The following is a 25,448-nucleotide window of genomic DNA, read 5'->3' as shown; positions in this document are numbered from 1 at the left end:
GGAAGGCCAAACAAGAAATTGCCAGCATTGGTTGGTCCAGAGCAGGACTGGCTACATAATTTGCAGGCCCCGGTGCAAAATAACAACAATGCTTCCCTTGTTCAAAAATCATTGTGAATTTCAAGACAGCACCAGTAGAGCGTGAAACCAAGCTGAGAGCTCTCTTGAGCGGGGTCTGGTGTGACTTCCCAGATGGCAGATCCATGAAGCTGGCCCACCTGAGAGGAAGGAACTAGAGGGGGATGAAATGGGAGGGAGAAGAATCTTCACTGCAGGCAACTTTGGAAGCATTTTAATTTTTCCGTGTGCACATCTATCAATTTTTCAATTGTTAAAAAATTTTATGAAAAATAAAAATTGCTCATCACCACTACCTCCCCCGAAAAAACTTATTCTCCCTTTCTTTATCCAAGAAGAGTTGCAGTTCTTAAAAATTCAGCTCAGGGATTTCCCTGGTGGTGCACTGGTTAAGAATCTGCCTGCCAATGCAGGGGACACAGGTTAGAGCCCTGGTCCGGGAAGATCCCACATGCCACAGAGCAACTAAGCCCGTGCACCACAACTACCGAGCCTGCGCTCTAGAGCCCATGAGCCACAACTACTGAACCCTGCATGCCACAACTACTGAAGCCCCTGCGCCTAGAACCCGCGCTCCACCACAAGAGAAGCTACCGCAATGAGAAGCCCGCCCACCACAACCAAGAGTAGCCCTGGCTCACCACAACTAGAGAAAGCCCACGTGCAGCAACAGGGACCCAATGCAGCCAAAAATATAAATAAATAAATAAATAAACAAACAAACATAAGGTCAAATTCAAAAAAAAAAATTCAGGGCTTCCCTGGTGGCACAGTGGTTGAGAGTCCGCCTGCCGATGCAGTGGACACAGGATCATGCCCCGGTCCGGGAAGATCCCACATGCCGCGGAGCAGCTAGGCCCGTGAGCCATGGCCACTGAGCCTGCGCGTCCGGAGCCTGTGCTTTGCAACGGGAGAGGCCACAGCAGTGAGAGGCCCGTGTACCGCAAAAAAAAAAAAAATTCAGCTCAGGGTTGAGGGATGTCTGGAGGCCAGGAGGTCTGGACTGGGTGGGGAGAGAAGTGGGGGGTGCAGGGGAGGGACTTTTCCTCACAGAGCAAGTGCTCTCTACACTCTGGGAAGCTCCAACTTCAATCCCAGGAGAGCTGGACTGGACCATATGTTCCACTAAATAACTGCTTGCCACATTAAGACTGTTTGAAGACACTCCCACATTCACAGGACTTTGAGCTAAGCCTCTGAGGAATCCTAACACAGCCATGTAAATTCACACAGCCTGTACTGTCCCCTATAAAGCCATGTCCACCCAGGACCTCAGAAAGTGACCTCATTTGGAGATAAAGGTATTTACAGAGGTAGTTAGTTATGATGAGGCCGTGTTGTACTAGGATGGACCCTATTCCAATGAATTTTTGTCCTTATAAGAAGGCCATGTGGGGACTTCCCTGATGGCGCAGCGGTTAAGAATCCACCTGCCAGTGCAGGGGACATGGGTTTGAGCCCTGGTCTGGGAAGATCTCACATGCTGCAGAGCAACTAAGCCCCTGCGCCACAACTACTGAGCCTGCACTCTAGAACCTGTGAGCCACAACTACTGAACCCAAGTGCCACAACTACTGAAACCCACACACCTAGAGCCTGTGCTCTGCAAGAAGAGAAGCCACCACAATGAGAAGCCCTGCCACAAAGAATAGCCCCCACTCGCTGCAACTTGAGAAAGCCCATGCACAGCAATGAAGACCCAACACAGCCAAAAATAAATTATTTATTTATTTATTTATTTTAAAAAAAGAAGGCCATGTGAAGACACAAAGAGACCTGCAAGAAGACCATGTAAAGATAGAGGCAGAGATGGGCATAATATGTCAACAAGTCAAAGGATGCCAGAGATTGTTGTCAGCCACCAGAAGCCAGGAGAAAGGCAGGGAACAGATTTTCCCTCAGAGCCTACAGAAGAAACCAACACTATTGACACCTTGATTTCAAACTTTGGCCTCCAGAACTGTGAGAGAATAAATTTTTGTTATTTTAAGACACTGTAATATCTCGGGCTGCCATAACAAAATACCATAGACTGGGTGGCTTAAATATCAGAAATGCATCCTGGGTGCAGCATAGTTGGGTTCTGCTCTCTTCCTGGCTTACAGAGAGTTGCCTCTGGCTGTTTGTTCACATGGTGAAGAGAAACCGTTCTCTCTCTCTCTTCCTCTTCCTGTAAGGGCACTAATCCCATCATGGGGACCCCACCCTCAGCACCTCATCTAACCCTAATCACCTCCCAAAGGCCCCATCTCCAAACACCATCACATTGGGCATTAGGACTTCAACATATGAATTTGGGGGGGACACAAACACACAGTCCATAAGAACCACCAGGTTTGTGGTGTTTTGTTACATCAGCCCTAGGAAACTAATGCAAACCCCCAACAACGAAACAATTCATGATTCAAATAAAAGGCCCGAAAGCTTTTCTGTAAATGGGCAGATCATAAATATTTCTGGCTTTGTGGGTCATATGGTCTCTGTTGCAACTGCTCAACTCTGCCATCATGCAAAATTAGCTATAGGCACTAGGTAAGTGAATTAGTGCAGATGTGTCCAATAAAATTTTACCAAAACAGGCAGCTGCAGGCCTTGGCCCTCTGGCTATCGTTTGATGACACCTGCTTTAGGTGAGAAACATAACAGTAAAGAGAAGCTAAGCTAAAGGACCAACAGTTTTGTGCAGCAAGAAGAGAAGAGGTGAGTGAAGATTCCTACACCAGGCTCTAGCCTTCAGAAGTAGTCAGCTCTGGGACTTCCCTGATGGCACAGTGGTTAAGAATCCACCTGCCAATGCAGGGGACATGTGTTTGAGCCCTGGTCCAGGAAGATCCCACATGCCACGGAACAACTAAGCCCATGCACCACAACTACTGAGCCTGCCCTCCAGAGCCCGCGAGCCACAACTACTGAAGCCTGCGTACCTAGAGCCCGTGCTCTGCAACAAGAGAAGCCACCGCAATGAGAAGCCCATGCACAGCAACTAAGAGTAGCCCCCGCTCACCACAACTAGAGAAAGCCCACGCGCAGCAATGAAGACCCAATACAGCCAAAAATTAATTAATTAATTAGAAAAAAAAGAAGTCGTCCGCTCTGGGCCATTGATTCCCTCTGCCTTCCAGAACCCTGATTGCTGCGTCTGAAAAACGGCCTAGAAGATTTAGAGGACCCCTAAGATAACTCCAGTTTCATGCTCCAAAGCCCTTTGAGTTTTTAAATGTTTCCTTTCAACAATTTGATTTACTAAGCAGAATCTATAAACTCTGAGGAAAAAGTGATTTTATGGTAAAATGGACTACTAAATGTATAAAATAAAATTGTTATTATGATGAAATGTCCAGAACAGATTTTGTTTTTTGTGTTTGGGTGGTTTATGAACAACAGCTATTTATTTCTCAGAGTTCTGGAAGTCCAAGATCAAGGCAGCAGCAGATTCAGTGTCTGGTGAGCCCCCTTCTTGGTTGATAAATGGCCATCTTCTTGCTGTGTCCTCACAAGGAGGAAGGGTGTCCAGACCAGTTTTTAAACTGTTTAGATACACTTACACCAAACTCTACTTTTGCAAATTATTCTTTACAAAATTGAAAACATACCCAGTGTCCCTGTGGGAGCATGTATGTGTACCCTGCAAGGTTGACCAGAATTTCTTTCCAACTAAATGTGTATTTTGCTTAAACAAGTGACCTCAATTCTTCAAAACAAAATATGGAAGCTAAAAGAAACCCAAGAACTTCTGAATCATTATTTTATTGTTTCCATCATTTTGTAAGTCTTAACTATTATTGATCCTTCACCATGGATCTACCATCCAGGTACTGAATGGTAGAAATAGATCATGACCTGAAAAATGTCAAAAAATTCAAATGCTGCCTTGAAATCGATCTGCTTTAAATGACTTCTGATAAACACACATGCAGAAGACTTTTCCAAAAAACCAAACCTCACCCCACAGTACTGCTCTTCGTTGAATATCTGTGGGGGCAGAGGAATCCCATTTTGAGGTTTCTTCTCTCCAGGAACGTTCTCTCTCATCCACCTCCGATTGTCTTCATCTCCAGCAATATCGAACTCCTTAAAATCGATTTTATTAGCTTCCAAAAAGCCCACTACTTCTTGCTGTTTCTTCCTAATCTGGTCAAGAGTAGAGAGATTACTATTAGACAGTTTGTAAAAAACCATTTTATTTATATTTACATAACTTAAGCCCTTCCTTCAACTGTACCATACAACACAAATAATATCGCTAAATATTTAAACAAGGAAATCCATAAAATCATAGCTCTTCATTCCATAGGATCAACAGGGTCATCATTTAAATTCTGAAATCTTAATCTCATCAATGTTTAAATCATTGATGTATAATTGACGTAATAAAAATGGCAATGCTCTCATCATAGCTTTTATTTGAAGCCTTCAAAATACTTTTAATTCTCTGCTAAGCTTTAATGCCAAAAAATAAGTAAGAATCGTTTACAAAGAAAAAGATGATAGAGAGAAGGAAAAAAAGACAATTTACTATGAAACTCAAATACCAAGTATACCCACGTTAAACGGCACTTTACTCACAGTTATGAAAATAGGAACAAGTCACATTGAACAAAAGCAGTTTTAGAAATAATACAGGAAACTGAAAAGCCCACATGGAGATTATTAGAAGAGAAAGAGAGAAAAAAAGCTAGAAAAGCTGGTGGATATTTCTCCCAGAATATTGAAGAGAAATGCAGTAAAATAACCCTGTTCTCCTTTCGCACTCACACCCAGCTCTTCACCTGAGATCATAGTGCCAGCCACACCTAAGAGAGAACATCCTAGGGCCCTTTTCTCTACCCTTGGTTCACGTACAAGGACTGTATCTACCAAATGCCATTTCTTTGTGAATGTGGCCATCTTGAAGGCTTAGAACTCCTTCCCCAGAAACAATTACAGTTTTCTCGCTTCAAAGAATTCACTCCCAGAATGAATGATGCCCTCTTTTATTTTTTTTATAAATTTATCTTTTTATTTATTTATTTTTGGCTGTGTTGGGTCTTCATTGCTGTGCACAGGCTTTCTCTAGTTGCAGTGAAGGGGGCTACTCTTCATTGCAGTGCACGGGCTTCTCATTGCAGTGGCTTCTCTTGTTGCAGAGCACGGGCTCTAGGCACATGGGCTCAGTAGTTGTGGCACGTGGGCTCAGTAGTTGTGGCTTGCGGGCTTTTGAGGGTAGGCTCAGTAGTTGTGGCACACGGGCTTAGTTGCTCCACAGCATGTGAGATCTTCCCGGACCAGGGCTCAAACCCGTGTCCCCTGCATTGGCAGGCGGATTCTTAATCACTCAGGCAGATTTACTTTTAATTAAATATTCAAAAGGCAATATCCTTTATTCTGTCCAAACCCCTGTCTTCCTTCCCCCTCAAATACCCTCCCGGGAGCCTCAGCCTGGCTGAGGTCCACTCCCTCACCAGCGTTATTTCCATCTCTATTAATCATGCCTCAGGACTTAACTGAATCACTGTGCTGTACACTTGAAACTAACACAACATTGTAAATTAACTATACTTCAATTTAAAAAAAGAATTTTAAAAGAAAATCATGCCTCAGGACCCGAGGTGGGTTGGAAAAGGATTTCATTTCGTTGCACAGTTTCTACACAGATGAACATTTCCCGAAGTCTTGACTTACGTTTCTTCTTCTGGAAAGTCAAAGAAAGATGGAGAAAACAGGAGAGGAAGATTTGTTTATTATGTAAAAATAGAACTACCATATGACCCAGCAATCCCACTACTGGGCATATACCCTGAGAAAACCATAAACTCTTCAAAAAGAGTCATATACCACAATGTTCATTGCAGCTCTATTTACAATAGGCAGGACATGGAAGCAACCTAAGTGCCCATCGACAGATGAATGGATAAAGAAGATGTGGCACATATATACAATGGAATACTACTCAGCCATAAAAAGAAACGAAGTTGAGTTATTTGTAGTGAGGTGGATGGACCTAGAGTCTGTCACACAGAGTAAAGTAAGTCAGAAAGAGAAAAACAAATACCAGATGCTAAGACATATATAGGGAATCTAAAAAAAAAAAAAGAAAATGGTCATGAAGAACCTAGGGGCAAGACGGGAATAAAGACGCAGACCTACTAGAGAATGGACTTGAGGACACGGGGAGGGGGAAGGGTAAGCTGGGACGAAGTGAGAGAGTGGCAGGGACATATATACACTACCAAAGTTTGCGGTCCAACAAATGTTTAATTTATATGCATCAGTTAATTCAATTGCTAAATGTTTCCCTATAATATCTTTTTAGAATTAGAAATATAAAAATGGGGCAGCTCAGAGCTAACTGGGATGCTTTGATAAACAGAATATATTCCAGAATTTCTATGCTACCAGTCTCTACAAAAGAAGTTTTCCACTCTTTGACCATTTCATTGAAAGTAACAGTTACAGTGAATAAGTATTCTTAAATTTCAGGACTCCAGACACTTTTATTCCATACATTTTGCCTTATAAGATTGGGATTTGTGAAATTATTCCTCCTCTCATTATTATGTTTGCTTACCAAACGTAAGATAGATAGCTAGTGGGAAGCAGCCTCATAGCACAGGGAGATCAGCTCGGTGCTTTGTGACTACCCAGAGGGGTGGGATAGGGAGGGTGGGAGGGAGACGCCAGAGGGAAGAGATATGGGGACATATGTATACGTATAGCTGATTCACTTTATTATACAGCAGAAACTAACACAACATTGTAGAGCAATTATACTCCAATAAAGATGTAAAAAAAAAAAGAATCTGTTTATGATGATTTCTCTCAAGAAAAGCAATTACGTCTACAGGAAATTGACTGAGTGTTGGCTGCATGGTATTGTGCTACATTTTATTTCTCAGCACTGCCCCCAAATAAAGAAAAGAAAACTAAATCTGCCCCTCCGGACTCTCCAAACACCAGCAACTTAAACTCAGTCAAGAGCATGGCTCTCCTGGCTGTTTGGAGCTCTTGGCTTCTGCCTGGGTCTGGAGAAGTGTCTTAGGATGAACCCAGAGGAGGGAGAGGGGGAGCAGGGAGTGCACGAGCTCACCTGGCTGGCACGTGGCCTTTGCAGCACTCTGATGCCCACGTGAGCAGGGCGCACCCCCCGGACCCCCCCCCCGGTGGTCCTTGTTCAAGGGTCCCTACTAGATGCCGCTCCCACCACAAAGTACAGCCTTTCTCCGTGTGGCCTCCTGAGCTGACCCTAGGGACACAGCATCGGTCCCCAAAGGCCACCCCCCCTTTGTGGTTTCAAGGGTAGGGGTGTGCACAGCACCCCAGTAGCCCTCACCGCAGATACACTCCCCCCTGCACCTCTCACCCCCTCTCCCCTCTCCAGGGCGCCATGGCCATTGCTGGTCCCACAGGCTGTACCGTCCTTCTGGGCAGCCCCTCTGGAGGATCCAGGGTCCTTGGGGTGTGTGTCACTTGGAGGCTTTGGGACCTCAGTGGAGGCTGAGAGAGTTCTGCTTTCTTATCCTGTTACATTGGGAATTCCCTGGCGAACCAGTGCTTAGGACCCCGTGCTTTCACTTCCTATCCTGTTACGTGGACTCACAAGAATGTGCCGTTCTCCTAGAGAACAGACCTGTGGTGGCCCAGGGGGAGGGGGTGGGGGAGGGGCGGACTGGGAGTTTGGGATTAGCAGACGCAAACTGTTACATAGAGAATGGATCAACAACAAAGTCCTCCTGTAGAGCACGGGGAACTATATTCAGTATTCTGTGATAAACCATCATGGAAAAGAATCTGAAAACTGAATCACTTTGCTGTACAGCAGAAATTAACACAACACTGTAAATCAAAAAAATCAATAAAACAATAAAAAAAAAAAAAATCCTTCTCTGTCCTGAAGTCACCAGCCACTCTTGGTGACTGTGCTGCATCAGAGTGATCTTTGGGTCTCTCGCTTGGCATGTTCCGTTTATTGTTTTTTTTTTTTTTTTTTTTTTTTTTTTCGGTACGCGGGCCTCTCACTGTTGTGGCCTCTCCCGTTGTGGAGCACAGGCTCCGGACGCGCAGGCTCAGCGGCCACGGCTCACGGGCCCAGCCGCTCCGCGGCACGTGGGATCCTCCCGGACCGGGGCACGAACCCGCATCCCCTGCTTCGGCAGGCGGACCCCCAACCACTGCGCCGCCAGGGAAGCCCCTGATCACCATTTTAAGATAACAAAGCTGAGGTGCCAGTGAATTAAAGAATTTTCCAAGGTTCACATCCAGATCCATCTAATTCAAAAACCATGTTTTTCCCTCTATATTTACACTCAATCAAGACTGGAAAAAGGATTGCAAAATCCGGGGGCCACCATGAGGGTCTGTCCTTAAAGATGGTGGTCCAGGGGCTGTGCATCTTGAAAACAGGGAGGACCGTCCTCTCTCCCTTTGTCCCCCAACCCCTGTGGCGATGGCCTTCAGGAGGAGAGGAGGGTCATCCACGAAGATACAACAACTTTCTCCCCTACTCCCAGGGTCTCTTCACCCAAATCTGTGTGTAAAGTGGAACCACGCTTTGACATCAGCTGTTAAAATAGAGATGTGATACACAGCTGCATGCCTAAACCTCATCAAGAGATTACAATTGGCTTTTTCCTTTTTCATTTATTTCATTCATCCAACAGAAGTCATAATGCCCTCTTTGATGAGGTCACAGGCAAGAACCTGTTTTTAAAGTATACAGACTGAAGAAGTAAGTAGCAAAGACCAACTGCCACACAGCGTAAGTACTGGCAGCTGCTCTGGGGTCGTCCTGCAAAGAAGCTTCTGGGTGAGATTCCCCAGCCGGGAAAAATCATTAGCACTGACACCGTGGGAAAAATCAGTTCTCATTCTTTAGGATAAGACAGAAATTCTTCCATTTATGTGGCTTGAGACAGTTCTGAAACATCGTCACAGATGCAGATCTTCTAATATTAACTAATAAATATAACTACAAAAATATTGATTAATATTAACTAACATTAACTAATAACCAATAGTTATAATAATTATAATACTAACTAACCATAGCTGATAACTATAACATTAACTAATAATAATAGGACTTCCCTGGTGGCGCAGTGGTTAAGAGTCTGCCTCTCAATGCAGGGGACACAGGTTCGAGCCCTGGTCCAGGAAGATCCCACATGCGGCGGAGCAACTAGGCCCATGCACCACAACTACTGAGCCTGTGCTCTAGAGCCCGTGGGCCACAACTACTGAAGCCCGTGCACCTAGAGCCGGTGCCCTGCAAAAAGAGAAGCCACCGCAATGAGAAGCCCGTGCACCGCAGCGAAGAGACACCCCCACTCGCCACAACTAGAGAAAAGCCCGTGCGCAGCAACGAAGACCCAACGCAGCCATAAATAAATTTTAAAAAACTAATAATGATAATATTTATTAAGCACTTGACACCCTGCTGGGCACCCTTTGCTTATTTCCTAAGTCCTCATGACAACACTATGAGATGAGTACTATTCTTACCCTCATTTTACAGATAAGGAAATTGAGGCTCAGCAAGGGGCAATAACTTTCCCAAGGTCACATAGTCCCAAGTGGCACCAAAACATTTGCTTCCGGCAGCAGAATGAACTTGGATTTTCTAAGATCCTGGAAAAAACAGTACCCCTCCAGATCCCCCCAGGCTAACTAAATCATGTTCCCAAACTTCAAGAATGTAGGACATCAGATAATCCTAAGAAATCCATCAGTTTGTTCACTGTCTCCGGAAGGATGCATGGGGCCACTCAGACCTGATCTATGGAACATGTAGAAGATTGGCAGGTTAGTGGAAAAATTTTTCAGCAATGAGTGTGTCAACAGCGTATTTGAAGCCCACAAAAGCCATTTTCTACAAAAAAAAATTTTTTTTAATCTAAACAATCCAAAAATGTGCTTTTTGTAGATCAACTAAAAGTTTCTGAGGTCATCAACAGCCACAAAAGATTTTGCAGTTTTGCATTTGGAATTGTTCCTCATCGTTTTCTGTTAAAAGATGTTCGAGAGCTCACTAAACAGGTGCCCACCAGTTGTGCTCAGAAGGAGTGACCAGGCTCTTTTCTCGTGTTTTCCTCTCGTCCTCTCTGGAAACCGCGTGAACTTTCAGGGCTGGAGGGGGCGAGGTGGGGGCAACGCGGGTGGCATTCAGGAGCTGCCATTAGGACAGTTCCCTGGGCCAACCATTTGTCTAGGGTATCATCCCTGGCTGAGGGACCACTGAAACCCAAGCTGCAACCCGAGAAGTTCCAGGAATCAGATATAAAAGGAAACAGCCCCTTTGCTGGTCTTCAACTCTCAGGATTAATAAAACTCTGTTTCTCTCCACAGCCTCCTAGATGATAAAATGCTGGTCGAAATGTCGGTCCCAGATAGACACTGCAGGTTCAAGCCTAAAATCAAAGCCTGAATCATTTCCAAGGATAAACGAGTCCCTCCCTTACTCCTATTTCTTAAGGCACAGAATGAAAGCTGGACTTAGAGAGATGGACGTGTGGTTCCCAGCCTGGTCCCAAGGAAATCAGACAAAGCAATGCTTTGGAGGTCGGCTTTTAGTACCTGTTTTTGGTCTGTCTGGATTCCTAGAGAATTTAAACCTTTAGCCTTAGAGATGTTTGTTCTTGTCACTGTGACATTATTATCCTCAAATAATAGCATTACACATGCTAACTTGACACTTTCATTAGGATTACATTACATACACAAGTTATTACACCCAGGAGTCATTTTAGTAATCTGGCCCATCATACGCCAGATGATACATACATACATACAATACATACCAATTATTGTTACACAAAGTGTCATTTATTTGCAATTTTAAATTAGTCTGTCTTGCAGAAAGAATGGCAGAAACATTCCACCAAAAAAAAAAGCCTCCCATTCTATCATATATGAGACACAACATGACACAAATCACATGTTAAAAGTTCTAGTATCGGGAACTTCTCTGGTGGCGCAGTGGTTAGAAGTCTGCCTGCCGGTGCAGGGGACACGGGTTCGAGCCCTGGTCCGGGAAGATCCCACATGCCGTGGAGCAGCTAAGCCCGTGCGCCACAACTACTGAGCCCGCGCTCTGGAGCCTGTGTGCCACAACTACTGAGCCCATGTGCTGCAACTACTGAAGCCCGCGCACCTAGAGCCCGTGCTCCTCAACAAGAGAAGCCACCGCAACGAGAAGTCCACGCACCGCAACGAAGAGTAGCCCCCGCTCGCCGCAACTAGACCCACGTGCAGAAACGAAGACCCAATGTGGCCATAAAAAAAAAAAAAAAAAAGTTCTAGTATCAAACACACCCCCTTCCTTGAATCCCCTTCCACACACAGCTGTCCCAGATCACACACACTTCTTCAACACCATTCAAACCAAGGCAGAAAGCAAAGGGCTCACAGGCTTACTTACACACGCCCCAAAAAGACATGTAAAGCCAGCACTGGGCCATACCCCCTCCTTCTACTTCCAAGTCTGAGTTATTCAGAAAATAGGACAGGAAGAAAGCCCCCAAATTCCATCAGACACCTACCGCTATGGACCCAGATGATGTGGCAACAAACACTTTGATAACCATTTTGAGGGTTGCAAAGAGGACTCCCCCCAACACACCCCTGCGAGGGAACGCGGAGTCAGACAAATCCTGACAGTGACACAAACAAGTGCCAGGTGGGGACTGGCGAGGGGCCCAAGGCTGTCCGAGCTCACGCCTCTCAGCTCCACTGAAGCCCTGCCTCTCCCACGAGCGGCCCAGGCACCTCGGGCTCTCCCCGCCATTGGCCAGGGAATATTTGGGGATCTGTCAGGAAAACAGTTGATTGGTTGATATAAGCAGCCGCTGGACCCTTTCCCTAATCCCCTTGAAAGCCCGACAACAGTCCCTAAAAGGCAAGGCTGCGCTCCGCACCAATCAGAGACCTGCGGGGAGATGCCTCGGGCAGCGGGAGGTGGAGCCCCGGGTAGCGGAGGAGGAGAGAAGAGGAGGGAGGCGCTCCCAGGAGCTGGAAAAGCCCGAACACCACCAGCTCGGTGCCGGAGGGGGACTTGTTTACAGGGTTTTTGGCAGGCACATAGCACGGGTCAGAACAGCCACAGAAGTCTTTACCTAAATAAAGAGCGGCTTCCTTACTTTAAAATTTTCTGGCAGATTCAAAAAAACTCAGTGCCCGTCAACTGGAGTCAGCTTTAATTAATCTCCACTTTAATTCTGTGATGCATATGTCATGCTTTATTATATTTTGCTTCAGATGAATTTCACTGAGCAAGAAAAATCAAGGGAGCACAGTGGGTGAAAATTTACTCAAGAAATTAAGTTTGTCATTAATACAAATGATAGGCCATCTGGATCAGCAATAAGGGTCTGTTACTAAAGAGTGTTTTTAAAGGGTGCATGATTTTTATTCTTACACCGCTCGGCAATGGCACCTAATGTACAAAGTGTGTATTTTAATCAGAGAAGGCGGCATGCTAATTAAACAATACTTAATAATTGTCACTATCATTTATGAATAGTGACATTCAAGTCTACCACATTCAAGTCTACTCTGAGGAATACCTGGAAACTTAGTGAAACCTTCAAACACAATTCCTATGGATAGAATTAAAAAGTAAAAATAATCATCGTTTTGCATTGAAAAAAAAAAATTCAATGAACTGTCATACAGTAGATTCCTTTAGGAGTGGCCTGTTCCCAGTTTTCCCCCTTTACCACCTGTTTCTCCTGAAGAACAGAGGCTGACAAGCTGAGGACCGTGTCAGGTTTCGCTGACATCCCCAACCCAGCAGGGAGGGCTGGCTTTCAAGCAAATTGCTTCCACTGTTTTAGAGACTTTGGGGGGAAGAAATGAATGATCTGTTTGTAACAGGCTCTCTCTCTGTGTCTTATTTGTATAGATAATTTGAATTGTGTTAAACGTTAGAGACATTAAAAATCTACTAAGAAGCCCAAATGGTAGCCACCCCACTCTCCTGGTGGGTTTCAAAGTCAAGATCAAGGTCTTTAGGGGCAAAGGCAGGAGGGTATATTTAGTCTTCTTAACATGGCTGAGTCTCTCTCTTAGTTTAAGTCCCTGACTGCTCATGAAGGTCGTGTCTGTAAGATCCTGGGACCGGGGAGGGATCTTTTGGGTTTTGACCTCCAGCCCCCTCACCAGAGCCCAGAAGGTCTGGAGGCCTGCTCCCCTTCCCCTCAGGTAGGTGCCCTCCACGAAAGGTCACCCTGACCCTAGAATATAGCTCAGCTTCATTTAGATCAGGATGAATGGTTGAGATGACCCCGCAACAATTTAACTTAGGGCATGCAAAGTTTACTCCCCAAATTAGGTGAAGATGACTCATGGTTCCCCAAATTTAAGTAACAAGCATTATAAATTGTATTTATTTTTTAACATCTTTATTGGAGTATAATTGCTTTGCAATGGTGTGTTAATTTCTGCTTTATAACAAAGTGAATCAGCTATATATATACATATATCCCCCTATCCCCTCCCTCTTGCCTCTCCCTCCCACCCTCCCTATCCAACCCCTCTGAGTGGTCACAAAGCACGGAGCTGATCTCCCCATGCCATGCAGCTGCTTCCCACTAGCTATCTATTTTACATTTGGTAGTGTATATATGTCCATGCCACTCTCTCACTTCGTCCCAGTAAATTTTATTTGAAAGCCCACCAAAATTTTATGTTAAAGCCCACCATCATTTTTGCTTTTCTTCTTTGCTGTATTTTCCAAAATTTCTACAGTGAGTATATACTATTTTTGTCACACGAAATATTTTTTCAAACACCTTAGTCTTAAATCCACCACATGAGCATACTATTTTGCTGCAAATGTTATTTAAGAAAGTAATAAGCTCTGTGTATTTCTTAATGCCTTTGTAAGTTAGTGACATAAACTGTGGCTCATGTGCCCTAGAGAATATACATCTGCTGATCATATAGTATAACTGAGGAAGACCCTATGGGGCCTCCCTGGACAGACCCCTCCCCCCATATCCTCTGCCTGCCTCTTGTCTGTAGAAAACCTATAGTTATCTCAGGCCTCCCCTGAGTCACAAAAGCCTGGCTCAAGAATTAATGATTGAAAGGATGTGAACATGTAGTGACAAAAGTATCAGTGGGCCAGGAGAACTGGTAACAATTTAAACAGTAAATCAGCCATGTGGCAGTCACAGAACCTTTAGTTCCTCCCTGAAGGACATAGATAAAAGTATTTGATGCACATTCCTGAGCTGTTTTACAGATACTAAAGCCTCCCCCAAATGGAAGAAGCTAACTGCATGATGATGGTGAGCACGTAGCCCCCAGAGCAACTGGAGCCTGAGGATTGATGATGTTAACTCCTATGACACCATCCTGATGACTGGTTCCCTCACCATCAACCAATCAGATACTTGTGCACAAGCTGACCACCCACCCTACAGCACCCCCCTCCCTCACTTTACCCTTGAAAACACTTTCCTGAAACCCATCAGGAAGTTCTGGGGTTTTGACCATCAGTTGCCCACACTCCTTGTTTGGTGCCTACAGTAAGTCCTGCACATTCCTTCACACCTGCATACCACAACCCAGTAGATTGTCAGTAGATTGGCTTTACCGCACACAAGGCCAGAGGACCCAATATTGGTAACAACAGGGCAAAACCTACCTCAATCTTGACACCCCCTCCAGCTGCCTGCCCTAGGGAGAAACAAATTTCCTACTTGAACTAATAGCTAACAATTTTGAGGTGTTTGCCAAGCCAGACCTGCTCTAAGGGCTTTGCATAAACCACTCCCTTAAACCACACAACAGCCCTAAAACCGGGTCCTATTACTATCCATCCTCACCGGTGAGGACTTAGAATGGGAGCTGAGGGAATTCCCTGGCAGTCCAGTGGTTAAGGTTCGGCACTTTCACTGCCGAGGGCCCGGGTTCGATCCCTGGTCAGGGAACTAAGATCCCACAAGCCTCGAGGTATGGCAAAAAAAAAAAAAGAAGAATGGGAGATGATAGGAAAGGTAACGGTGTATCCAGGATTTGAACCCAACCCCATTTATGTCCACACCACACAAGAAAAACTCCTGATTTCCTACCCTCAAATTCCCAGTGCTCCTTTATTTCACTATGAATTACTTTTAGAAGCTTATCCTTTTAATAATGACCATGAAAATGTACAAATCAGAAATTTGAAAACTCCAGCTGACACATCTTTTGTTACAGCGACATCAGTGAGCTTCAAGATAATTAAAAGGAATACAAAACATTCCAAATGAGTCTTAAAAGAAAGCTCAATGAATCTCCGACTTTGAAAATTCAATTCAGAAATAAGTTGTCTACGGCTTCCATGGTGGTGCAGTGGTTGAGAGTCCGCCTGCCAATGCAGAGGACACGGGTTCGTGTCTCGGTCCGGGAAGATCCCACATGCCGCGGAGCGGCTGGGCCCGTGAGCCATGGCCGCTAAGCCTGCACGTGCGGAGCCTGTGCTCTGCAACAGGAGAGGCCACAACAGTGAGAGGCCCGTGTACCGCAAAAAAAAAAAAAAAAGAAAAAGAAATAAGTTGTCTAATCGAATGAAGATGCAAGAGGCTAATTATTTCAGATCTCTAATCCTTGATGTTAAAGTCAAATAACAGTACTTTTAGATCTGACCTAATTTTTAACAGAATTTACTTTTTTTTTAAACTTTATTGAGGTACAGTTCACAAATAAATTGTAAGATATTTAAAGTGTACATTGTGATGATTTGATATGTGTATACATTGTGAAAGGACGATTTGACATAATTTTAGTGATAAAAGTATGAGGTACTGGCTCCAAACTTCACAGAGATCCTCGAGGGATCTTATAATAAATGATACCAGATGCTATGTTTGGTTTATTTATATAATTTTACAGGTAAAATAAAATGAGAAATAAAGGCTGATTTTTTTTAAATTTTTATTATTTATTTATATTTTTTATTTTCCTTATTTATATTATTTATTTATATTTTTATTATTATAACAGTGGTGACCACCATAGTAGCAGTAGTGGGTAGAATATTGTCCCGCCAAAATTCATGTTCCCCCCAAACCTCAGAATGTGATCTTATTTGGAAACAGGGTCTTTGCAGATGAAATCGATTAAGGATCTTGAAATGAAATCATCCTGGATTTCAGGTGGGCCCTAAATCCAATAACTGATATCCTCATAAGAAGGGGAGAAAACACACAGAGAGACACAGAGAAAAACACTATGTGAAGACAGAGGCAGAGATTGGAGTGATGTGGCCACAAGCCAAGGAACACCAGGAGCCACCAGGAGATGGAAGAGGCAGGAAGGATCCTCCCCAGGAGACTTCAGAGGGAACACAGCCATGCTGACACCTTGATTTTGGACTTCGGTCTCCAGACCCATGAAAGAATAAATTTCTGCTGTCTTAAGCCATCAGTTCTGTGGTTATTTGTTACAGCAGCCTTAGGAAACTCATACAGAGCTATAAAGGCCTATGTTAATATGTAGCATGATGGAGGTGACCACCATAATTACTAAAAGGCAGTTCTTCAGCTTCGTACAGTAAGGGCCTCTCCCCCTTTCATAACACACAGACAGGAAAGAAGTACTTCTTTCCAAGGCAGAAACAAAGGTGATAGACTGGAAAGAGCTAGAAAAAAAGAGAGGGAGAGACCATTCAGATGGGAAAGGACGTTCTGAGGAGCCTCCATCTTTCAGGTTCCTCCAGTCCTGAGAACCAGGGTTGGGATGTTCTCTTAATAATAAACAGCCACTTTTGGACTTCCCTGGTGGCGCAGTGGTTAAGAATCCGCCTGCCAATGCAGGGGACACAGGTTCGAGCCCTGGTCCGGGAAGATCCCACATGCCGTGGAGCAACTAAGCCCATGTGCCACAACTACTGAGCCCTCACGCTACAACTACTGAAGCACGCGCGCCTAGAGCCTGTGCTCCGCAACAGGAGAAGCCACCGCTATGAGAAGCCCGCACACTGCAACGAAGAGTAGCCCCTGCTTGCTGCAACTAGAGAAAGACTGCATGCAACGAAGACCCAACGCAGCCAAAAATAAATAATAAATTTGTTAAAAATAATCATACTACTAAACAGCCACTTTTGTTACTGTCTTGGGAGCACCAGCAGCAATGAACCAGCCATCCTTCCATGAATGACAAGTCTAGGGCAACACTTGTCTAATGTATGTCTACTTGGAGATGGTGCCCAGCTCACCCACAACAAAAACCACTACCCAGCTTATATGAATAACTCACCACCCAAGGTTGTAGAAACACATAACGCAGCAAAATTAAGAGTGGGCACTCTAGGGCTTCCCTGGTGGCGCAGTGGTTGCGAGTCCACCTGCCGATGCAGGGGACACGGGTTTGTGCCCCGGTCAAGGAGGATCCCACATGCCGTGGAGCGGCTGGGCCCGTGAGCCATGGCCGCTAAGCCTGCGCGTCCAGAGCCTGTGCTCTGCAACAGAGAGGCCACAACAGTGAGAGGCCTGCGTACTGCAAAAAAAAAAAAAAAAAAAAAAAAGAGTGGGCACTCTAACAGGATAGGGAGGAGCAGGTGGTGATGGGACAGGGAAGCCTTGTCTGGCACCAACCCCTAAAAAGCCAGAATTAAATGGGGTTGGCTTGAATCCCACTTCTGGGCATATGCCCAGACAAAACTATAATTGGAAAAGATACACACACCCCTACGTTCATAGCAGCACTGTTTACAAGACATGGAAGCAACCTAAATGTCTATCGACAGATGAATGAATAAAGAAGATGCGGTACATATACACAATGGAATATTACTCAGCCATGAAAAAGAATGAAATAATGTCATTTGCAGCAACATGGATGGACCTAGAGATTACCATACTAAGTGAAGTAAGTCAGACAGAGGAGACCAATACCATATGCTATCACTTATATGTGGAATCTAAAATAAGATACAAATCAACATACCTAGGAAACAAAAACAGACTCACAGATATAGAGAACAGACTTGTGGTTGCCAAGTGGGAGGGGTGTAGGGGAAGGAAGGAATGGGAGTTTGGGATTAGCAGATGCAAACTATTATATACAGAATGGAAAAACAACAAGGTCTTACTGTATAGCACAGGGAACTATGTTCAATATACTTTGATAAGCCATAATGGAAAAGAATATGAAGAGGAATATATATATATGTGTGTGTGTGTGTGTGTGTGTGTGTGTGTGTGTGTATATATATAACTGAGTCATTTTGCTGTACAGAAGAAATTAACACAACATTGTAAATCAACTATACTTCAATAAAATTAAAAAAAAAAAAAGAAAAAACAGGGTCTGCTTGGAGATGCCCACTGCCCCCTATTACATAAAAACAAAATGAAAAAACCATAAAGGGAAATGTGATAAATTTGAGCTACACAAATACAAGATACAGTATAAACAAAATTCAAAGGTAATTGACAAACTGAAGGAAATATCTGCAGCATATACCATAGTCCGAGTTTTACAGAATGTCAAAAGTTCTAACAAATCAATTTTTACAAAGATGAACGCCAACTGAAAAAGTGGGCAAAAGGCAAATCACAAAATAAGTACAAATGGTCACTGAAAGTACAACAAAAATGCCTATCCTTCCTAGTAATCGAAGTTGTGAAAAACTCAAAGTAAGGTGTCACTTTTTGACAATAACATGGGCATACTTTTTTTTAATTTTTAAATTTTATTTATTTATTTTTGGCTGCATTGGGTCTTCATTGCTGCACACAGGCTTTCTCTAGTTGTGGCGAGCGGGGGCTACTCTGTTGCACCGCGTGGGTTTCTCATTGTGGTGGCTTCTCTTGTTGTGGAGCATGGGCTCTAGGTGTGTGTAGCTGTGGCACATGGGCTCAGTAGTTGTGGCACACGGGCTTAGGTGCTACGTGGCATGTGGGATCATCCCGGACCAGGGCTTAAACCCGTGTCCCCTGCATCGGCAGGCGGACTCTCAACCACTGCGCCACCAGGGAAGCCCCTACATGGACATCCATTTTTAAAAGAAATAAGATTATCCGCAAATGTGGATTAAGGATTGGAGACATTTGCCTGGAAGGCAAACTTTCGTATACCTTCAGAAAGCCTCAAAGTGGGTCTATCCTTTGATCCTTCAACTTCACATGTAGGAATTTATCCTAAAAAAACAGTCGGGTGACCCCTAGGATTCATCTACAAGGACATTCAACAGGGCATTGATACAATGGGAGGGTGAGGAGGAGGGAAGAGGAAAAAAAGAAATAATGTTATTGTTCGTTAATTATGCCTACGCATCACTGAAAACTCCTATGCAATCACTAAGAATAACCTATAGGGCTTCCCTGGTGGCGCAGTGGTTGGGAGTCTGACTGCCGATGCAGGGGACACGGGTTCAAGCCCTGATCTGGGAAGATCCCACGTGCCGCGGAGCAACTGGGCCCGTGAGCCATGGCGCGTCCGGAGCCTGTGCTCCGCAACGAGAGGCCGCGGTATTCAGAGGCCCGCGCACCGCGATGAAGGGTGGCCCCCGCTCGCCGCAACTAGAGAAAGCCCTCGCACAGAAACGAAGACGCAACACGGCCAAAAATATTTTTTTTTTTTACAAAATCACCTATAATTTTTATAGGTGATTTTTACTTTTTCTTGGTACTTTCCTGTACATGGTAACTTCTCTACACCAAACATGCATTGCTTTGTGATCAGATTTTCTTCCACCAAGAAATCCATCTTTATAAAGGTTAACAGAAGCGCTCTGCGCTTAGTCCACGGCCCTCCCAGGCTGGGAACCGGACATGTGCATCGGACTCAGATTCAAAACACCCGGTGCGCGGGCGAGAGCTACCGGGCGCGGGAAGGAACCGCGGGGTCAGCTCGCTCGGCCCGAGCGCGGCCAGGGCGTAGGCGGGATCCTGGGCGCCGAGGAGGGGTGGCTGGAGGCTTGTTTACGAAAGTCTATGCAGCCAGCTAAGTTCACCCTCACGGAAGAGTCAGGTGAGGCAGGCCTCACAACCCGACCCTGGACACCTGGCCCAGGACAGAGGCGCGGACCCGGGTGCGCGTGCGCGCAGGCCTCGCGGCCCCGCCTCTCGTTCCTCCCCTCCTGCCCGGCCAGTCCCAGAAAGCCCCGCGCGCCGGTTTCCAGGGCGACGCGTCAGAGCCAGGAGGCCGCGAGGTTGGCGCTGCAGCGGCAGCCGCGCGGAGCAGGTAACAGACCCGCTGCCGCCGCGCCCCACAGCCGAAAGTCTCCGCCCTGCCCCAGCCGAGCCTGCTGCTAAACTTTCCGAGTCTTCCGGTGTCGCCCGGTTCCTCAGTCCTGGCCCCTGCCCAGCTCGGGCCTCGCTGCTTGGCTCTGCAGTTGGTAACGTAGGCAGGCCGTGAGGCCGCTTCCTCCTGCAAAGCGCAGCCTGGTGAAGAGCGGCCCTCGGCGTCCTTCTTCCCAGTTCAGACACTGTGACTGCGCCCACGCAACACACTCACAAGCCCACGCTGGCCCGGGGACCCGCGGACCGGCGGACCCGCCCGCACGCGGACTGGCCGCTGGAGGCTTTCGGGCAGGGGGCGGTGCCGAGCTGGCCCGGGTATGGCCCGGGGGAGGGGCCCGGCCAGTCACCTTACCCCGCCTTCCAGCCACGCCTTCTTCCTGCCCCGCCACGCTGGGGCCGATTTCACCCCTTCACCAACTTGCAGGCTTTCGCCGACATTTTTCTTTTATATCTGAATCTGTTACCTTAAATTTTGCATCTGCCTGCTTGCTTTTGCTTTGTTTTTTCCTTCTAACCTTAGCGCTGACATTTCCCTAATCCCCATCCCTGGAAAATCTGAATCCTTTGCAGTGTCTTCTGTGTTTTTGTCCCTCACCCGCTCAACTCAGCCTTGGAGCCCTCTGTCCACAATTTCCCGGTGGTGCGTTAACATTTCCTTGCCACACGTGTGCCAGCGGTTAAGTTTTCAGGCCAGTTTTTCACTGCCACCCATGACCTCGAACTTTTTTTTTTTTTAATCTACCCTCACTTCCTAGGTGAATTCATCCAGTCTCATAGGCTCAAAACCCATCTAAATGCGAGTGAACCCCACATGTGTATCTGCAGTCCTGACCCTCCTCTGAACTTCAGACGCATGTCTGCCTGCCCATATCTCTGCTTAGATGTCTAAGGCATCTCCAGCACAGCAAGTCGAGAACATTCCCGCAAACCTGCTCCTCCCTTGCTTTTACCCACCCCAGTTACTGGAAGCCATTCTCCCAAGTTGTCTGGGCATTAGTGTCCTCCTTGACTCCTGTTTCTCTCCCTCCCCACATTCAGTCTGTCAACACATCCTTCAGAACGTATCCAACGCCCACTGTCAGCACCCTGGTCCAGGCCTGGATTATTTCAGTAGCCTCCTAATTGGTCTCCCTGCTTTGAGTATAGACAGCCTTATGCTGTTTTCTTTTTCTGTGTTATTTCATGTACGGTTTTTTTTGAAGTATATGAATTTTATAGTTTCCATAGATAAAAATACAACATTTTTAGTATGCATTTTTGCGACTTTTAAACAAAGTAGACGAAGCTACGTAAGCACCTTACGATTAAGCTAAAAATTGAAAGATGCCCTTTAGCTTTCTGAGATATATGACAGTGTCTCTGGATAGATCTATGGCAAGAACTTTAAAACTGACTTTACGGAAGAATGAAAGAATTCTTCCAAGTGAGAAAAAAAGTCATGTAGGAATTTATGCTCTGTCTGTTCTGTATTCTTTCTTTTTTGGTTTTTTAGAGAAGCACCAAAAGAGGCAAATTGAAATGAAGACAAGTGAGCATTCCTACGCTGATCACTTTGATAGTAAGTACCTGGGCGCTGATACTCCAGTCAGGCACAGAGTGAGGCAGTGATTGATATGACAGGTCCCTGCCCTCAGGGAGCTAATGGCCCCAGACACCTGTCCCCTTGCCAGTTGCAAACCCCCAGCCTCCGTTGTCTCTTTTTCCATCTAGTGAAACCCTGACGGACCAAAGTATAATGGTAGGGCAGCTGCAACTTGCAGAGGGTCTATAGGATGTTCCGCCTTCCAGCCTCCCCTTGTCCTGTCACTTCATAGAGGCTCTTAAAGCCACCTGAGGGGAATCTCCTCCATCTTCAGCTGACACAACTGCAACCCCCCTGTGGTTTGGATCTCACCCACTCCCACTTGCTGTCACTCTCGGCTGTCCATTCTCTCACCTGTGTCATCACCTCTTCCATCTTGACTGGCGCTTTCCCTCGGCTTTTAAACATGCTCAAGGGCTTCCCTGGTGGCGCAGTGGTTGGGAGTCCGCCTGCCGATGCAGGGGACGCAGGTTCGTGCCTCAGTCCAGGAGGATCCCACATGCCGCGGAGCGGCTGGGCCCGTGAGCCGTGGCCGCTGAGCCTGCGCGTCCGGAGCCTGTGCCCCGCAACGGGAGAGGCCACAACAGTGAGAGGCCCGCGTACCGCAAAAAAAAACATGCTCAAGACCTCCCATCACAAAAGAAACAGAAACAAACTCCCTTGACCTCAGTTCTCTTTCATTTTCCAGTTATTGCTCAATTTCTCATCCCCCTTGACAGGCAAACTTTGGTAAAGAATTGCCATATTCAGTGTGTGCATTCCCTGCCTCTCATTCCTCGACCCACTCCAGTCTGCCCTGCACTAACACCGCTCATCAGACGTTCCCGGCCACGTCTTGTTCAGTCTCTCAGCAGCACGTAAGTTTGACACTGCTGCTCCCCTCCCACTCGCGAAGCACTGTCTTCCCTGGGCTTCTGCACCCTCAGCCACGCCCAGCCTTCTGATCCTCCGGCTCCCATAGGTCCAGCTGCTGGGCAGCAGTGCCTCTTCATACCTCTCAGACCCCTGCAACTCAACACGCGCAAGACCTGGCAGTCTCCCACCACCCCACCCACTGGGACCCCTTGACCTTTTCCCTCACCCCAGCATCCAGTGGGTCACCAAGCCCTGGTGACATTGTCCCCTGTGCATCTTTCACATCATCACGGGCGCCTTGGTCCAAGCTCCTGCCTTCCTTCGTCCCGCCTCCTGCATCCGCTGCTCTCTGACTCTTCCCTCTTCTGTTCTCCCCCGCTGCAGCCAGAGTCACCTCTTCGGGAGGCAGCGCACATCATCCCTTCCCCAGCCTCTCTCTCTTTTGCTTACTGCTAGCTGGCTGTTCCTCTTGGATGAAAGATCCAGACCATAAACATGCCTTCCAGTGACCCTGCAGCTGTTCACCCCCCTGACCTCTGGAGCCCCATCTGGAACCGCTGGCCCTTGTCACGGGGCCCAGCCACAGGGGCCTCCTCTACGCGCCAGCCCTGGCACTGCCTTCTCTGTGCTGTTCTTCCTTCCCACCCTCCGTTCCTCTTTGCCCAGTCAATTCCCACTGACCCTGCATATCTCAACTTAGAATGCACCGCTCTAGGGAAACTCCCAGGTCACTGTCTAGATCAGGCTTCTTTGCCATATATCCTCACAGAGTTGTAGCTCTTTCCTTTAAAACACTTAGAACAGTCACTGTTGTGATTATTTTATTACCGACGTGTTAGCTCCACGAAAACAGACATGTTTCTGTGTTCATTATACCCTCCACACCTCACACAGCTCCTGGCACATGGTACACACTCAAATGTGTGTTGAAAGAATGAATGAAACGGACATTCGAATGTGTAACATCAAATGTGGGATATTTTCGTAGAATTTTATTAAAATAGACAGAGTGAAAATTCTAGTAAAAAGGAATCAGGTCAACACTGTAAATTAAAAAGAAATGTGGCAGTGGCCGGGAGGGGGCGCTAAAAGTTCACGCGTCTGTGCATGTAGCCCTAGAGTGTGGGCTCTTCCTGTAGCCCATGCAGGAGCTGCATTTGCCGCCACCTGGTGGGAGCAGAGAGGCACAGCTTCTAACCCTGAAGGCGCTGCCTTGGGAAGCTGAGTCTGGGGATGAATTTGAGCTCTTTGTCAAAAATCAATTAAATATATAAAATTGTTAAATAACCAAAACCTACATAACTTGTCTATAACCATCCAAAGCTTGAATGGCACAATTCCATGTTATCCAATAAAGCCTGAGATTTCTGATGTATATAGGTATATTTAATTGATGGACTTTCATGCCGGACTAAACCTTAAACGTCATTGAAAACAGCAAATTTCGTACATTAAACCATTGAGGCCAGGCAGCTAGCTAGTAGTGGCAGAGCTGGAACTAGAACTCAGACATCTCGCCACACAAGCCTTTTTCCTTCTGTAGCATACTTCCTCTCTTCTTAATTCCAGTGTTCATTCCTTTCTTTTTTCGGCTGCGTTGGGTCTTCGTTGCTGCGCGTGAGCTTTCTCTAGTTGTGGAGAGCAGGGGCTACTCTTCGTTGCGGTGCACGGGCTTCTCATTGCGGTGGCTTCTCTCGTTGCAGAGCACGTGCTTTAGGCACGCGGGCTTCAGTACTTGTGGCTCATGGGCTTCAGTACTTGTGGCTCGCAGGCTCTAGAGCACAGGCTCAGTAGTTATGGTGCACGGGCTTAGCTGCTCCATGGCATGTGGGATCTTCCCAGACCAGGGATCGAACCCATGTTCCCTGCATTGACAGGCAGATTCTTAACCACTGCGCCACCAGGGAAGTCCCCCAGTGTTCATTCTTAAACTTCCTTTCTTCAATATTAGAGCAACCACATTTCTGAAGCCAAAAATTGGGACACATCATCTTAAAAGTGGACACAGTGTTAGAAATCGTGTTCTTGAAAGCCTTGAGGTATGTGATCATCTTGCCTGTTTTTATAACTATTTTAATAAGCTAAGGGAAGAGCTTTTCTGGTCATTTAACATTCTGCTGAACTTTAAGTCAAAGAGTTCAGGCCTTTTGTTCTGTAGGAAGACCCTCAACCTGGGTCTGGTCGGTGTCTCCCCCGACCTGACTCGGGCCTGATCCTGGCAGGGAGACCACAGGGATGACCCTGTGCTCTTCTCAGTTTCCGGGAGGCACATGAGGTCCCCCTGTCCCACTGGTGGTGCGGGCCTTGCTGACCTGGTGATGGTCAAGGTGTCTGCCAGGTTTCTCCACAAAGCCACCCTCTTTCCTTTTGTATTTGATTAGTGTTATCCCAGATCCCGTTCTTTATCGGACTTCTGTTCACTGGCCTTTAGCATCCACTGACAAGTCCTGCCTGTTTCAACTACCTCTCTGATGCCATCAAACAGTCATTGACCCTTTCAGCCATTCCTTGTACATTTATTAGCTGTCATTCTACCATAAGGAAGAGCTTTCTCTTCCTTTCTCTGTTTATTTATTCATTTGTATTAGTATGGACTCATGGGTTCCTATCTTATTTAATAGGTTGTCATCTTATTTCATCCTTATTTATTTTGATGCTCAAATTGTCCTAGATTTGATCAGTGAAAACTTCAAGTTGGCTTCTGTGTCCTTTTTCACATACCAGCC

General features: G+C 46.1%; 2 protein-coding genes across 5 annotated transcripts in view; one reads left to right on the top strand and one right to left on the bottom strand.

Annotated features, from left to right (window-relative positions):
- The window catches only part of SH3BGR (SH3 domain binding glutamate rich protein), a 64,093-nt gene extending 52,305 nt beyond the window's left edge, over positions 1-11,788 (bottom strand). Inside the window, exons 1-2 of one of the 4 annotated variants that reach the window (XR_010943855.1) lie at positions 11,592-11,784; positions 4,024-4,209 (exon numbers count right to left, since the gene is read on the bottom strand). Coding sequence is in view for 3 of the 4 variants with exons in the window: in XM_067739514.1 (XP_067595615.1) it covers positions 4,024-4,209; positions 11,592-11,636 (231 nt within the window). In the remaining variant the exon portion in view is untranslated. Of the gene's footprint in view, positions 1-4,023; positions 4,210-11,591 lie in introns of those variants that run through there. The other 3 variants (XM_067739514.1, XM_067739512.1, XM_067739513.1) reach the window with 3 other exon arrangements.
- Positions 11,789-19,993: 8,205 nt separating this feature from the next.
- The window catches only part of LCA5L (lebercilin LCA5 like), a 40,389-nt gene continuing 34,934 nt past the window's right edge, over positions 19,994-25,448 (top strand). The window contains exons 1-2 of the mRNA XM_067739511.1: positions 19,994-20,226; positions 21,778-21,843. The gene's annotated coding sequence lies outside the window, so the exon portion shown is untranslated. The remainder of the gene's footprint in view (positions 20,227-21,777; positions 21,844-25,448) is intronic.

The sequence above is a fragment of the Pseudorca crassidens genome, chromosome 5 (genome assembly GCF_039906515.1).
Source record: "Pseudorca crassidens isolate mPseCra1 chromosome 5, mPseCra1.hap1, whole genome shotgun sequence".
Taxonomy (NCBI): domain Eukaryota; kingdom Metazoa; phylum Chordata; class Mammalia; order Artiodactyla; family Delphinidae; genus Pseudorca; species Pseudorca crassidens.
The sequence above is the reverse complement of the archived record's forward strand: the minus strand, read 5'-3'. Positions and strand labels throughout refer to the sequence as shown.